Source organism: Carettochelys insculpta, chromosome 27, assembly GCF_033958435.1.
Source record: "Carettochelys insculpta isolate YL-2023 chromosome 27, ASM3395843v1, whole genome shotgun sequence".
Taxonomy (NCBI): Eukaryota; Metazoa; Chordata; order Testudines; family Carettochelyidae; genus Carettochelys; species Carettochelys insculpta.
The window spans coordinates 15,680,771-15,695,958 of NC_134163.1; the positions used below are offsets into that span (position 1 = coordinate 15,680,771).

The 15,188-nt window shown below is 45.6% G+C and overlaps 1 protein-coding gene across 1 annotated transcript in view; it reads left to right on the plus strand.

Annotated features, from left to right (window-relative positions):
• The window catches only part of ELL (elongation factor for RNA polymerase II), an 83,419-nt gene that overhangs the window by 49,178 nt on the left and 19,053 nt on the right, over window positions 1-15,188 (plus strand). The window contains exons 3-7 of the mRNA XM_074978188.1: window positions 1,007-1,128; window positions 3,646-3,809; window positions 6,685-6,938; window positions 11,197-11,321; window positions 14,683-14,770. Coding sequence (XP_074834289.1) covers window positions 1,007-1,128; window positions 3,646-3,809; window positions 6,685-6,938; window positions 11,197-11,321; window positions 14,683-14,770 — 753 coding nt within the window. The remainder of the gene's footprint in view (window positions 1-1,006; window positions 1,129-3,645; window positions 3,810-6,684; window positions 6,939-11,196; window positions 11,322-14,682; window positions 14,771-15,188) is intronic.

Sequence of the window (15,188 nt, forward strand, 5' to 3'; positions counted from 1 at the left end):
GAAAGCATCACCGAATAAATTGTTTTGCTAGTCTTTAAAATGCTGCGTTTGCTGTTTTCTTTTGCTGGAGTGCAGACTAACACAGCTACCTCTGTTAGTGTGTACAGCAGTGTGACTTACGCTTAGTGTCGGAACCACTTGTGTATCCACAACTCCATTTGTGCTAGGCTTGGGTTTTAACCAACATGGCTGTGTTAGCCAAAAAAAAAAATCACATCCCAGCTAACACAGCTGTGCAGCAAGTCTACAGTCTATAGACCTAAGGTAACCCACCTGGCAGGATAAAATCCACTGGAAGCATGCCTCGTCTGAAGCCTGACCCGATGGCTCAGATTCACTCTTGCTGTGGTTAAACCAGAATTAAAAAACCCTCCACTGCCTTAAATTGAACTTGCTGGTAAAAATTCATTGTCCTCTTCTCCCCCTTTCTGTCACTGTTTCAAGGCTTTGTCTACATGTAAAGTTTAAAGCGCTGAGGGGGCAATACTTTCACGTGGCAGTGGCAGGAGCACTGGGAAAGAGTTCTACCAGCACTGTAGGTAAACACTTCCACAAGGGGAGGAGTGTCCACACTGGTGCCCTACAGCACCATCACTGGCTGTGCTCAGGAGAACAGTGAGGCTCACACCCCCGAGTGAGAGAGTTCCAGTGTAGGCAAGCCCTAAACCTCTTGCGCTTCTTACCCCCTTCTGTGACCGAGGTCAAACTGCCATTTTCTGGTACTGTGTAATCAGAGAAAATAAATAAAACTGGAAAATGACTTGGGCTTGCAATGGTGAAGAGAAGATGGAAGCCACTGTTAATGTTCATGAACTATTCGAAACTTCCCTACAGCCACTCCTTTTCATAGGCATTTTTCCTGCATTCTGTGCTGTTGTTCCCAAATGTCCCTTTTATTAAGTGTTGAAAGTGAATCAGAAATACAGCACTAAGTGACCTTCTGAAAGGCCTCGTGTTTGTGGTAGAGCAGACTTCTCAGTGATCCATTTTTTCTCTTTTCCAACAGCACATCACAATTCCCAGGCCCGATTGTTCATCGGAAGTGCGAACTTTCACCTTTTATCTTTCAAATATTGGCAGGGACAGCCCACAGGGAAGTTTTGACTGTATACAGCAGTATGTATCCAGGTGAGTGGTTCATCAAAAAGGAAAAAAATTGCTACTAAGAGTGAGCATTTATTTCTGTTATGAATAGAAGTGAAAGGTAATGTGCCTTTAAAATGAGATTTGATTTTTTTCAAAGAGGCTTTTCCTTTGTGCCACCATGGTGTGTAGAGAGGCCGTACGCAGAAAAATGACCAACTGTCCCAGCCACTTCCTAGAATTTTTTTTTTTAAAAGATAGGTTCAAAGAATGGCCTGGCCTCTTCACATTCCACATTCTTCTTCCATTTTTACAGGTCTCTTCTGCGTCTGGTACACTTCTTAATTCAGTTCTAGCAGTGGCAGAGGTGGGAGCATAAACTAGTCACCCTTTGTTTTAACCAGCACTTTGATTAACCCCACGTAGACCAGCAGATACAGAAAACGTGACTAAAATGTTGTCTGCTAGTGACCTGTGCATGCTAATTTTCTTGCTTCTCTACAATCAGTGGAGCTAAAGGGTAGCAGGGCAGGGATGTTTTTAGGTAAAGTCAGTGATTCCTGTTTGTCGGACGTTGGTCAGTAGTTGTGGAGTTGATGAGATGCCATGAAGTAAGTGTTATAGCCACACTATAAGACTGTGCTAGTAGTCCTTTCTTTACATTCAATACAAACCTTACAGCAGGAGTGAGGAACCTTTTTGGGTCAAGGGCCACAGACCCAAAGGAATATCATTTGGGGGTCCCATAAAAGTGGGAACCGGGGGTGGGGGGGAGGACGACACACCCACAACCTCACTGATGTGGCCTCTGACTGAGACACTGCAATCCCCTCATGCTCCAGCTGCATGGCCTGGAAAAGTGGGGGACTGAAGTTTGGGACTTGCCCCTCATGCCAGATTCTCTTTTGGGGGCCCCATGTGGGACCAGATATTAGTGGTTTGGGGTTCTGTGTGCAGGAGGGGGCTACCATGGAGCAGGATGGAGATGTGGAGCCCAGGTGGGAGGTTACAGGAACAGGCTGTGCTGGGGGATTCGGTGAGAGAGGAGCATGCAGGAGTGGGCTGGGGGTCTAGGCTGTGGATGTGTGGTCAGGGGAGGTCTGGGTTGGAGCATGTGCATGAGGGCAATGCAGAGGGCTCTTACGTGGCACAGCTCCCCAGGGATACCTGTGACTCCCCGCCTTCCCCCACTGCTCTCAGGTGTTACCTGCTCCCCAGGTATGCAGAGGGAGAAGCAGGGGAAGAGCCTGCAGGCAGTGCTGCTGTGCACTGCCGTTCTCCTAGCTGGGGGGTGGGGGGAGCAGAAGTGGCAGCATGCGTAGCACTGCTGCTCCCCAGCCAGGCAGAGCCCGTGGGCCGGACTCGGCCTGTGAGCCATAGGTTCCTCATCCCAGCACCCGTTGTGCTGCCAGGCCAGGGTAGACGACGCTCGTTGCAGTTTCGTATTCCTCTGCAGCTTTCAAGTGGGATTTCAAAAGAATCCCGGTGACCTCAGAGGTCACAGGGTTAGTGGAGTTAGAGTGCTTTGAACACACTCCCCCCCCCTGCCACCGGCTCCAAGGGCAAGTGTGGATTGCTGCTGCTTTAGTAGGGAATAATTTCTGGCCAACTTCAGCCCTAGCCCCACTTGGCACAGACTTGGGCTAGTTGCACTACCTCTGAGAGGTGATCAATAGCATGCACGTCCTTTCTTCCCATCCTCTCTCCCCTGCCCCGCAGCATGGGTCAGGCAGAGCTCTGCCATAGTGTAGCACTGAGCTGGGGAGGATGCACTGTGAAGGTTCGGTGAGACCCTTGGAAGCTCTTTACTTACATCTCTGGGTTGTGGTCTCTTTCCATGCGTGTAATTTCCTACCTTTCCTATCATTAAGAGCTGCAGCAAGTGACTTTACTGAGGCTTTGCCAGTGGCCGGATGTGCATAGGGAAGTTCTCCAGGGGCTTGGAAAGCTAAAGCAACTATGAGTCCTGAGGTGGTTGCAGCAAAGACCATTCCCTTCAGACCATTCTGGCAGGATTTAGCCCTCTTGGTAGCAGCTTGTTGCTCAGTGGCTGCTGGGGAGCAGCAAGTTTCTCTCTTGAGCCCATTTTGCACAAATCCACTGTGTGGAGGCAGGGCAGTCTTGCTGCTAAGGCATAGGACTTAGAGCTGGGAGATCTGATTGCTCCCTCAGATTTCCCATGTAACTTCACCGGTCACTTTCACCACTGAGCCTCAAAATCACTGCACAGCAAAGGGAGATGCCCTCTTATGGGGATATGAAGAGTCCTTCAGATTTGTGATGGACTCTGAGCTTCTTAGATGAAGCATTGCCCTGTGAGCTGGCCAGAATCTGAACTAATAAACTAATCAGCTTGCTAGCCAGAGAGTTCTTCCCCTGCATGCACAGAAGAATATCGGTGTGGCTTGTTATACAAGGAACGGACATTTACCAAAAGGCCACAATATTCACTGCTGCTCTCAGATAACTTCAGGTCTCTTCTGTCCATGCCTCACTCACTAGCCCACCCTGGCATGGGTGTTAATCCTGGCAGTATCTGATGATAGCCTTTATTTTTTACAGCAATGGTAATATCCATCTGGACTGTCTCGGAAGCATACAGGATAAGATTACGGTGTGCGCGACTGATGACTCCTACCAGAAGGCAAGGCAGAGCATGGCACAGGCTGAGGAGGAGACCCGCAGCCGAGGCGCAATAGTTATTAAAGTTGGCGGTAGATATGTAGGTAAGAAGCAGCTGGATCGTCGGAGCTGTGCCTGCTTCCCCTTTCTGTGAGTGGTTCTGATACAGGGGTTAGAGTTTACGTTGGACTGTTCTTGATTTGTCTCTGAGCGGCCTGCTGGCCAAACTTGACATCTTCCCAGTGCTTTCTTTTAAGCAGAGTCTGTTCGTGTCTGGTGAGGGTTTGGTAAATATGATGAATGTAGGAGAGCTAGTGGGCAGGGAGTTAATTGTGTTCCTAGATGGCAGCTGTGCACTGGCCTGGCACAGGTGGCTTTGAGAGAGATTTTCTTTATTGGGGACCATATGGTTGTATTGCTTCTCAAAAAGTGTTTCTGGACTAGCTAGCTGGCTGACCACATACACTAAAATGAGTCACTCGTGATCTGCATGTCTGGGGTGCATCTGCATTGAAAGAAACCATTAAATATCGTCTGGGGGCTGAATTTATATTCATCCCTAAAGGGATTAAGAGAGTGCTGTTAATTGCAGCCCTGGGAGAAGCTGTTCTACCTTACAGTTGAAAGGCAAGGTCTCTGTTGGGATGAGAAAGATACAGGGCAAATAATAGTGGGTTCCAAATTGGAGTGAGGAGTTGCTTTCCATTGGCTCCCATCCCAGGGACCTATCCTCTGCTAAAAGCATGAACTATTAGTGTAACCCAGAAGGCCCAGTCTGTTTGTATGAACCAGTTGGTTTTTCTCCTCCCAGCTCCTGTGATCTGATGACTTGTCAGTGTGCAGAGGGTATCTATGAACAGACAGTGAGTTGCAGACTGTAGAGCTGACCCTTGTTGACAGTTGTATCAGCCAAGTGCTCACAGCTGGAAAGGAAGATTGAAATCAGGAAGGAAGGAAATTCATTGATTTCCTGTAGTCTAGAAAGTAATTTTAACTCTTCATATTGAAAAGCGATGAGTAAAGAGATAAAGTTGTCAGCCTCCTTAGCCAAGAGCTCCCTAGGAGAAGGTAATAAAACTTACTAGAAGTTCCCCCTTGACCAAATGAAGACGCTGCCAGGCAATGTTTGGGGTGGGGTTTATTGTGTAAGCTAAGACTTTGGTGTCAGTGTTCGGGGGCAGAGGGAGAGGGAAAGAGGAGAGAGAATTGGGAATGCAGAAGTTTGGGTTATAGTGAAAGACAGGGAAAGAAGAGGGATCCCTGGTTCTGGTGGAAGATGTACATTGCATCTGACTGGCGGGGCCCTGGAGATGCATGTAACTTGTTAATGTGTTTGCCCTTCTTGCCTTCAGCCTTCCCCATCAGTGGAGCAGCGTCATTGATTAGCATCAAGTTTGTGTGTAATTGGAATCCAGGAAATGACTTAAAAATTATGCAACCTGCATTTCAATAGAATAAACAAACATGGCACAGAGTCAGCAGCATCTTCAGATGACTCAGTTGAAAACATTGTTTCCAAAGTAGAGAAAAGTGCCACGCTAAAATAAGGTCTTCAAAAATTGCAGGCACAAAGAGCTGGATTTCATTTTTCCCAGCTCATTTCATTCTGCTTGAACTAAAATGGCTGATAATTTTTAAATGGCGTCTACAAAACTGCAAAATATGAAGAGTTTTGGCTCTCTCTTCTATAGACTATGGTACTCTCTGTCATGGGGACACACTTAAGATTAATAATAGAATCTGGCTTTTCATTAGGAAAGCTCTTATTTTCCATATGGAAATAAACCACGTTCTTTAGAAGGAGAGTGACTGATATACCAGTGTTGTAGTTTGTCTCTGTATCACTTCAAAGGGTGTTCCAGTTTAAAATATATAGATAATCTCCAGGCTTTCAGTAGTAACTGGAAAAACTAAAGGAAATAGATAAAAATAAAACTCCCAAAATGGAATTGAGGAAGTTTATCCTGGGGATTTTGAACTGGAGATTAAAAACTATTTCACAAGTTTCAACTGTATACACACACAGTCATTAGTAGGCTGAAAGTTTTTACTTAAATAGGAATGTCACAGTAAATAGCTGGTATGATAGAAGATTAGAGTAGCATGCTTTACACCCCATTCATGTCCTAGTATTTGCTTGGGTGGGGGGGTGGCGGCGGTGGAGGACTTGTGGAACCAGACCCATAGAGTTCCTGTTCTAAAAACAAGCATCTGCTGGAAGACAGATGAGCTGTGATCAGTAGTGGGGAAGCCCCCCCCCTTGACCAGTTCTGCTCTTGTCACTCTGTATTGCAATTGTGGGACTTTCCTTTTCATGGGAAAAATCTGCCTGGGCTAAGTAGGGGAGGTGTAACAGTGTGAAGAAGGAAGGACTGATGAGTGAGAGCTGAAGTTGAGTAGCCAGCTGAAGATTTCTGGTGAGGGGAGTCTCTTTCCCCGCCTTAGTGTCAAGCAGCCAACAGCCAATCCTTTGCGGAGATGGTGGGTGAGTTGTAACCTGGATAGCTGACGGCTTTGGACAGATGAGCTGCTGGGAGCGGTGCTTCAGTACATGGCTTCCCAAGAAGGCCACGGACCTCTTGCCATTGGTTCCCAGCTTTGCCTTGGTCAGGCATCACGTGGTTGCTGATGTGCAACAGCATCAGCTGTTGTGCTGATGTGCAACAGTGTAAAACTCTATCACACACAGGCTTTTCCTTGGGGTGGCGAGTGAGAGCCAATAATAACCATATTCCTCACGTGTGATTGGTGTTCCCTTGGACTTGCAGGTACTTCTTACAAGCTTGGGTTAAACCTTCTTTGGTTTCACAGAATGTTTGTCCTGGACTTGCACTGACACACGAGCATGCATCATTTTGTCTTCCGTTACTGTCTGTTAGGGCATCGTGCTGGAGCGTGTTATGTCTGTGCGCACACCAGCAAAGCACTGAACTTTGCACAGCGACTTCCAAAGTTAACTAATTTTTCATCTTGTTTTAGGCAAAAAGGTTCAGGTGCGCAAACCTGCACCAGGAGCTACCGATGCTGTTCCCTCCAGGAAGCGGCCAACACCAGTCAACCTTGCCAGTGCAATAAAGAGAGGCAATAGTGCAATTTCTCAAAGACCCTTCAGAGATAGAGTTGTGCACTTACTGGCACTAAAGCCTTATAAAAAACCCGAACTTATTCTCAGACTGCAGAAGGATGGACTTTCTCAGCAGGATAAGGACTTGCTGGACAGCCTCCTGCAACAGGTTTGTGTCCTACATAGAAGTTTGCCTAAATCGTAGATAAATGGAGCATCGTAATTTCGTCGGGTTTTGTCTTAGTCCTTATTTAAACTGCAGCTTTAATGAGGTCCATAGATTTAAATTTTTTTAATGGCTGTGCTCCGTCACAACTGACTGACTAAGGGCTTGGGTGCTGTGTTATCTTGGCTTTGCTAGAGACACATTAGCAATTCCTCAGCATATTTACTTTCAGGGGTTTGTAACCAATTTGTTTATATTTTCTACCAAATTAGGACAGCTTTGAGAGCAGACATTTTGGTCACTTGCACACTTTCAAGTTACTCTGCATTATACTCGCTATTTAATACTGAACTGTGGTGTCTCCTCACTTTCATGGCCTTGTGACAAACTTATAACACTTCAGTTCAACTGGACCCTAATTATGGTAGATGGGGTTCATAGATGTTCATAATGCATACAAAACAATAACTTGTCAGCATGTTGGCCTATGCAGTATTCACAGAAAGAAAAAAATCTATCCCCTGCTCTCTTCAGATCACTCCACCTTCCTCACATTATGTCTTTACAGCTAAAGAAATGTCTTAAATTGTTAACTCTGAAGATCATTCAGTTTCTCTTTAGTCAGGTTTTAATGTCTGCTGGACATTCAGCCTTGTCTTCTAGGTGTGCCAGTTCAGTAAAAGCAGCTCGAATGCTCTGAATTTTTTGTGCTGGCTGAATGTGCCATTTGTAATAATTAGTGTGTACGTTTTCCGAGCAAGTCATCAACATTAACTAAACCTCACAACATTCCTGTCTTTTAGGTATTTGAATTATTAGCCCCCATTTGTAACGGGTAAGTTTGAGGCAGAGAGTTGAAGCACCTTGCCCGAGTGCGTACAGCAAGTTACTAGTCAGTTTAGGATTGTAGCTGGTATTACTGGTTCTCAGTCTGGATTTTAGTCCACTGGAACTACTGCCTTGGTGTTCAGTGCCATTCTGCATTCTTTTTAACCTCCTGAATGTCTTACTGCTGTGTAACTTCAATAAACAGTCTCTGCTATAATTTCCTATGTAGTCACATCCCTCTAGCAAGTGCTACTATGTCTAGTAGTCACAGCACCAGCCACATGGGGAGGATAGTGCTGGTTTGGCTGAAAATGTTATTGCTTGTAAATTTTTCCACCCTCAAGCATGCACAGACAAGCTACAGAATACAGGCTGTGTGAATGTCCTGCCCAAACATATCTAGGTATCAATTTCATTATGCTCTTTTATCCGCACAGGACTGTGCTCGTGTTAAAAGTACAGTTTAATTTCTTAAAAAATACAACAGGTTGCACCTCTCAAATCGGTACTCTCCCATATGCAGCTACATCCAGACCAGAGGTGTTCCAGGACGAGAGAGTGCAGGAGCTTCTCTTTCCCCTAACAGCTGGGCTGGGGCTGGAGTCCCAGGGAGGGAGGCTGGAGCTGCAGCAGCCCCAGAGCCCAGGCCTGTCTGGGGGCAGAAACTCTGGACTTCCCCTGCTCCAGCAAATTTTATTGTTTGGAACCTGTCAGGTCCCGAGCATGCCACATAAGGGAGGGAGGTACAACCTGTACTGGGGGGATAGAGCATGCAGATCTCAGGAGATGCGCTGTTCTCAGGATCTGCTGGGAACTTTTCCTTAGTCGATGGTAAAACATTCTAAGCAGGGCTATCTGTAAAGTACACTGGTTCAAAGAGAAAAAAAATATCTGGGCAATGATAAGGTACTTTTGTGGAGCTTCTGAAGAAGAAATTGGCTTTTTGTTTCCCTTATTTTTTTTTTCAGTTTGGACATTACTGCCTGGCTTAAATGTAACATATATTTTAATTCATATTTTGCTTGGCTTCAGATTTTGGAACATTGACAAAACTGAAAGAAAAAAACATTTGTCATGTAAACTGGCAATTTTGTTTCTTATCTCTCATCTTCAAAACGTACTATGTTCAGTCCTTGACTAGAACTTTTTGCTTGCCAAAAAAAAAGTAAAAATATTGAATCATACTGTGTGGTGGTAAAGCCAAGAGCACAAGATGGTTACACAGTGTTTCCAGATAGTTGTCCTCTTTCCTGCTCCTTCACTTTGTTTTTTATGGTGAGTAACATATCAGACTCTAGTGGCACATTTCATGTAGTGTGTTGTCAAGATGATTTACAACCCATAAAACAACCTAAATGTAACTGCTTCTACTGAACAGAGGTAAACCCTAGAAAACATGTTTGATCTCAGAGCAATAAATAGTATCTCTGCTAACAAGCTGAGAATGTGTCCAAATCCGAGGTGCAGACTGTTGTAAAGCATGGAACGAGGAACCCATCGAACTGGAGACTTTTCCCTGTCTTTGCCTATTTGTAAACATGACCTTGCATGAATAGCAACATTTGTGCCTGTTTCCCTTTCTGTAAATATCCTTCATCCCATAGGCAAACTGTGATCCTGGATTGTTGCTTTGGGAGGCTTTTTGACGTGCTCTAGAGCAGTGGTTTCCAAACTGTGCAGCATCCTGCCCCCCGATCTCTACCATCATCCAACCCCCCCTTTAACAAAAAATTGAATACGTAATTTGAAATAAACACAAGAGCTTGGTATAAAAATGGTATTTAAAAGTACAAGTAAGCACAAATAATTTTTCTTGGGCCCGTTGTGCATGCCTGGTGCAGCCCCAGCTGCCTGAGCCCGGTGCCAGCCGCCCACCCTCCTGAGACCTGTGCTGCCAGAGCCGCCTGCCCAAGCCCTGGAGCCAGCCACCTGTTCACCTGCCAGCTGCCAGGGTAGGCTGTCCACCTTCCCGCCAGCTGCCCAAGCCCCACACTGCCAGGACCAGCTGCCCGCCCACCAGCCATCCACACCAACCGTGGACGAGCTCCCACCCAATCCTCACGCTGCCAGGGCCAGCCTCCTGCCCACTAGCCTGAGCTGCCCAAGCCCTGCTCTGCTGAGGCAAGCCGCCTGAGCCCCACGAGTCCTGCAAGCTGGTTGGCCATCTGAACCCCTTCTCTGCCCTTCCACAAAGTCAGACACCCCCAGGCCCCATCTAACCCCATCCTCCTTCCCCCCAACCCACACTCACTCTCACTTGCAGAAGGCAGCCAGCTCCATGAGGGTCTTTGCTGCCTGCCTGCTTTTTACAGTGGCTGTGCCAGGTCACCCACGTAAAATGGCAGGGGCTGACAGCCAGAAGCGCAGACTCTCTCTCTCTTCAGCTGGGGGGAGTGATTGGGGGGGGCTGGGTCGTCTCATGCCCCCCCCCCCAAAATTTCTTCATGCTCTATCAGGGGGCACACCCCCCAGTGTGGGAAACCGCGCTCTAGAGACATACAGGGTATGTACAAAGGCATGATCCTTGGCTGTGTCAGATTTACTAATAAATTCGTATGAGCGTTGCATTTTTCAGGTGAGTAGGTAATTGCAGGTGAAAACTTAAATTTCAGTGTTACTGTTGAAAGGTGAATTATAGCTGGGAAACCGAAGTTCTTACCGTGCTGATACATTTCTTTTGGCTCCAACAGTGTTCCCCGTTAGGCCTCAGATGGTTTCTGTATATTGGAAATCTCTCAGTGCTAGGACCTGTCAATGCAAAAAAGCTCCCAAGCTCATGTGCTGAATTAGTTTCAGAATACAGTTATTGGGTGAAGTGATTATTGTGTTTGAGCTCTGGAGGATGAGGTATTAATGGAAGGTTTTGCTTTCTCTCCTCGTAATAGCTGTCAACATGACCACTTCTCCTCCCATAAAACTAAGCAGATCTTTTTAACTACAAGTATATGCCATAAAACCACACTGTGAGGACCTAGAAATATACAGGGAAGTGTCTTCTCCTGCTCCTCCAGACTATTTCATCTTCTCTGTTAATTACCCTTCTCTACCATTGGGAAATTTTGTCTTCAGGCAGCTGTGAACAAAGCTGTCACCATAACAGTTTGTATATCAGTTGATATACAGCTTCATTTTGGGTGTTTGGACAGCCTGGATAAATTGTCTGCCTGGTCCCAGTGGGGTTTATCTCCAGATGTTTCCTTGGGCTCCTGTTGGAAGAGCCCCAAATCAGCATTCTGTCTTGTTAATTTTTTGCACTTGTATCTCGATATAATTTGATGCATACTTAATACATATGGGTAAAGACTAGGGAAGCAAGTATTAATCCTGGTGCGGAGATGGTCACTGGCTCAATCAGCTGCTGCTTTTTGTCCTGATTTTTTTTTTTTAAGGTGTGAAAGCCAAACCCTTTTCACAAACGACTTTTCTATTTTAGGTAGCAAATCTAAGTGCCAAGGACAGCACGTACACCTTGAAAGATTCTGTGTACAAAGATGTGCAGAAGGATTGGCCTGGCTACTCGGAGGGCGATCAGCAGTTACTGAAGAGGATACTTGTTCGGTAATTGTACCACACTTTTTGCGATGTCCTCTGCTAGCTGGATCTCTTGCTGATCTGCTGACTTGGGCCTCTAAATAATGACCCAGATCTGGTGTAAATCAGGGTATTTCAGTGACGTCAATAGAACTCCATCAAGCAGAAGATCTAGTCTGTAGTATCAAATGCTTAATTCTAATGTGGAATCTGTTTAGCCTGTTATAAAATTTTGGCTGGTGAACATGCTCAAGAGCATCAACACTATGCGGTGTCCATTGAATTAGGTGTTTCACAAATTGCCTGTCAGTGTATTCTTAAGTGAGAACACAAGCTGCAAAACTGTGGGAAGCAGGAAAAGGTCACTCCCTAGACAGAAAGTTAATGATTGCTGAACACTCTGGAACAGAATTTAGTTAGTGGGATTTGGGGCAGGTTCTCCATCTAATTTAGCTCTTCATTTAATCTCTCCTCTCCTCCTCTCTCACCTTACATGTGAGCTGCTGTTGTGTTATCTCCTGTGCACAGACTTCTGTTATTCCCTTCTCCCAAGGACAGGTTATCCCATGACATGATCCTCCTCCTACCTCAGGTGTGCAGCATAGCTGCCTGCTGTGTTCCCCGCTCTCCTGGATGCTCCGTTCTCATTAGTAGCTCCTTCTTTTTATGGCTTATCCTATTTTTATCCTTTTGATCTCTGTTTGGTAGGGTTTGGTTGTATTTAATATAGACTGTTCCATCTAGCAGTTTACAGACTGCGGCCAAACACAAGTCTCTCAAATGTGTGCCTTTGCTGTGCTACAGATTGTGCCAGCTAACCTAGGGTCACTCTAGCGTTAATTTTTTTATTCAGAATGGAAACTGTAGGAAACACATTAATGTAGTTCTGCATTTGGCAGTTGTCAACACTCTCCTGTTTACCTAGGAGTCCACCTGGACAGAAGCATCTTAGCTTTACGCTTCCCTACTTGCTAGTAGCCCCTCCAAGAGCCAGCTAGGATGGTTTGTTTCCAACTGTTTTTCAGTACTTTGAGTTTTGCTTCATTAAAGCCTTGGGATTGGACCCTCTGTTTTGCAGGCAGAAAGCAAGGAAACTGTAAGAGTAGTCCCAGAAGAGAACCTCATCCTAACAGTACTTTGCAGATCTTTTCGGTGGCTCTGTTCTAAGAGCTTTTAATCTGATTTCTAGTGTCCTGCATTTTTTGTTGTGCAGGTAGAAACTTGTTTTGGACTTGTTTTGAGACCTACTTCTGTTGTGATTTTGGTTAATTTAAAATACAGGTGGTTTTTTAAATTTCCATGGTTTGAAAGCACAGTTGGCTTGAAGATGAGACTCTTTAAATCAGCAGTCTGTACCACTGACTGTTCTTTGGCAGACTTGGGCAAACTCAAATGGTGTGTTGTAACCAATTTAAACATTACTCTTGCTGAATTATAGTTAAATGGAAAATTACAAATATCCACACTCTCTGTATGGTTTTAAATTGATTCCTTCTAGTAGAGCAGTGTTTACTGCTTTTCTCGAATTGTGGCATTCAGTTATGCAGAGATCTAAAAATAGAGCCTGGAAAGGATGTGTTCAACTGTACAAACAAAGACCCGCTCAGCCAGTGCAGGTAATGAGACTACAAAATGGAAAAAACATGTAGGGCTGAAGCTGGTAGAAAAACACTCTCAAAGGGCCCAGACACCAGATGTAGGGTTTTGCATAGTTTTGCCATGGCAGTCTCAATTGCTTAGTTCTGTCAGTTCTTAAATCTCCTTGGTGGGTGCTTTCTAGATCCGTGTTCTATGCCCAGAAAACCCTTGGGATGAATTAGGAATTGATTTAATAATCCAGCCAGGGAACTCGTAAATAGTTTTGAGCAAGGCTAATATTGAGGTGACTTGCTTTTTCCAGAGCTGCTTTCCTACAGTGTTGTAGCAAAGTCTTTGGGGATAATGTTTATGAAGCATAGGTGTGGCACCCCCATTGTGCTGCTGTAAAGCTGTAGTGTAGATACAGCCTGCAGCTGTGAAAAGGAGCCTGTCCATCATTGCAGGAACTCTCTCTTCCTCCCTGCCAACCCCAAGCAGTGGCAGCTATGTTGATTGGAACCATTCTTGTGCTGACCTAGCTGCACCTACACTTGGTTAGGTTAGCTGTGGTGCCTAGGTGCAAGTCCTTCTCGCCCTTGAGCATGTGACTGTCAGCCTATGTTTTAATTGTAAACCACAGCTGAGTGTTAGCAATGTAATACTTCCCCCACCCCATCCCTCCAATCCAATGCACAAAACCAAGCAGTCCTGTAGCACCTTAAAGACTAACACTTCTATTTATTAGGTAATGATCTTTCATGGGTAAGACCGACCTCATCGGATTTTGGAACAAAAATGAGAATATGTGGTGTGCGTGTGTAGCAGGCAGGGGCAAAGGAAGAAGCAGCAGGGGAAAAGAAGATATAATAATAAAACAAGGAGAGGAGGGACTCACCAATGATTGATAGGACCTGTGTGGGAAGGAGAAAATTGAGTGGGGTAGGTTGCCATTCCTGCAACTACCAGAAATGGTAGTTGTGTTACGCATGACAAGGATTGTTTCCCCACTTTTGATATTGACCAGTCCTTCTGCACACTCCGTCCCTGCTCCTCCTGCCTTCCAGAGCTGAAGTGCAGTGGCTCAGCTGCTTGCAACCTTTCAGCTCTTGGAGTGGGAGCACAAATCAGGTGAATCAAATACTCTGGAAGTAGTGGGAGGGATGAGGGGAGTAGGTAAGCATGTGCACAAGAGGTGTGGGGGGAGAGGGCTATACTCCGGGCTGTGGGGCCTCAGGTGGAACCCCGATGAGCTGTGGGCTGCTGCCGTCTATCCACGATTTGTGGTTGCCATCCCTGGCCTGGACCATCCTGGACAGGTGTTAAGAGATTTTTATGAGCAGGTTTCACAGTGGTGGAGATTCTGCAACCTCATAGGCGCTTTATTCCAGTGCTTAACCACCTTGACAGTTAAGAAGTTTTTCTTACTGTCCACCCTAAACTTCTCATACTGAAATTTAAGCCCATGGTTTCTTGTCCTATCATTGGAGATTAAGGATAATCATTTTCTCCCTCTTCCTTGTAACACTCTTGAAGGTACTTTTGTGTGTCTTTAATTTAGTTTCCTTTCAAAGAGGTTGGAAGCCCCCTTTCTCTTTCTAAGTGCTAAACTGGCCCATAGAGCTTGCAGCTGCTTTGTCACTAGACCTACAGGCCAGTTGCAGGGATTATCGAATACAACTTCACTACTGATGCAGATTTACCAAATAACCTTCAGCTGATCCTGTCATGCTACAGGGGAGTCTTCAATGCCTCTGGATGTTTTTTGTGTCTCAAGTACAAGCGCTAAACCACCATTCGTTCTGTTTTTCAGGAAACTCTGTCAGCCCCAGAATGTTGGGGGAGATGGTCCTTCCTTAAGTCCTCCAAAAGACAATGTGAACCCCTCTTCTCCTCCTCAGGTAGGTGGATGAACTGCCAAGGCTGGTCTGTGAGGTAGGGTGGTGTCTGTTTAATACAGGACCCAGAGCATGGAGCATCACCATCTGAATCCACCGACTGGCCCAGTTTGGGCCCACGGGGAGGATAATTCAGCCTTTTCTTGCCCATCTGTAAAACTGGTCATAGTTACTGCACAGTGATGGTAAAAATTAATCAATTGTAAAACTTTGCACGAAGGTAGAGCATTATTATGAGCTCTACAGCAAGCTGTCCCCCTTCCCAAGCTGTTGTGCTGTGTGTGGTTCAGAGGGCCAGCAGCTGGTAAGATTGCTTAGCCTATCCTCTTCAAAGCTTTGGAAAATTTCATTGTTTAAGACAAAACTATTGAAATTCTGTGGCCCTTCTGCTCCTCTGGGACTTAAAGGCTTAGGAAAATTT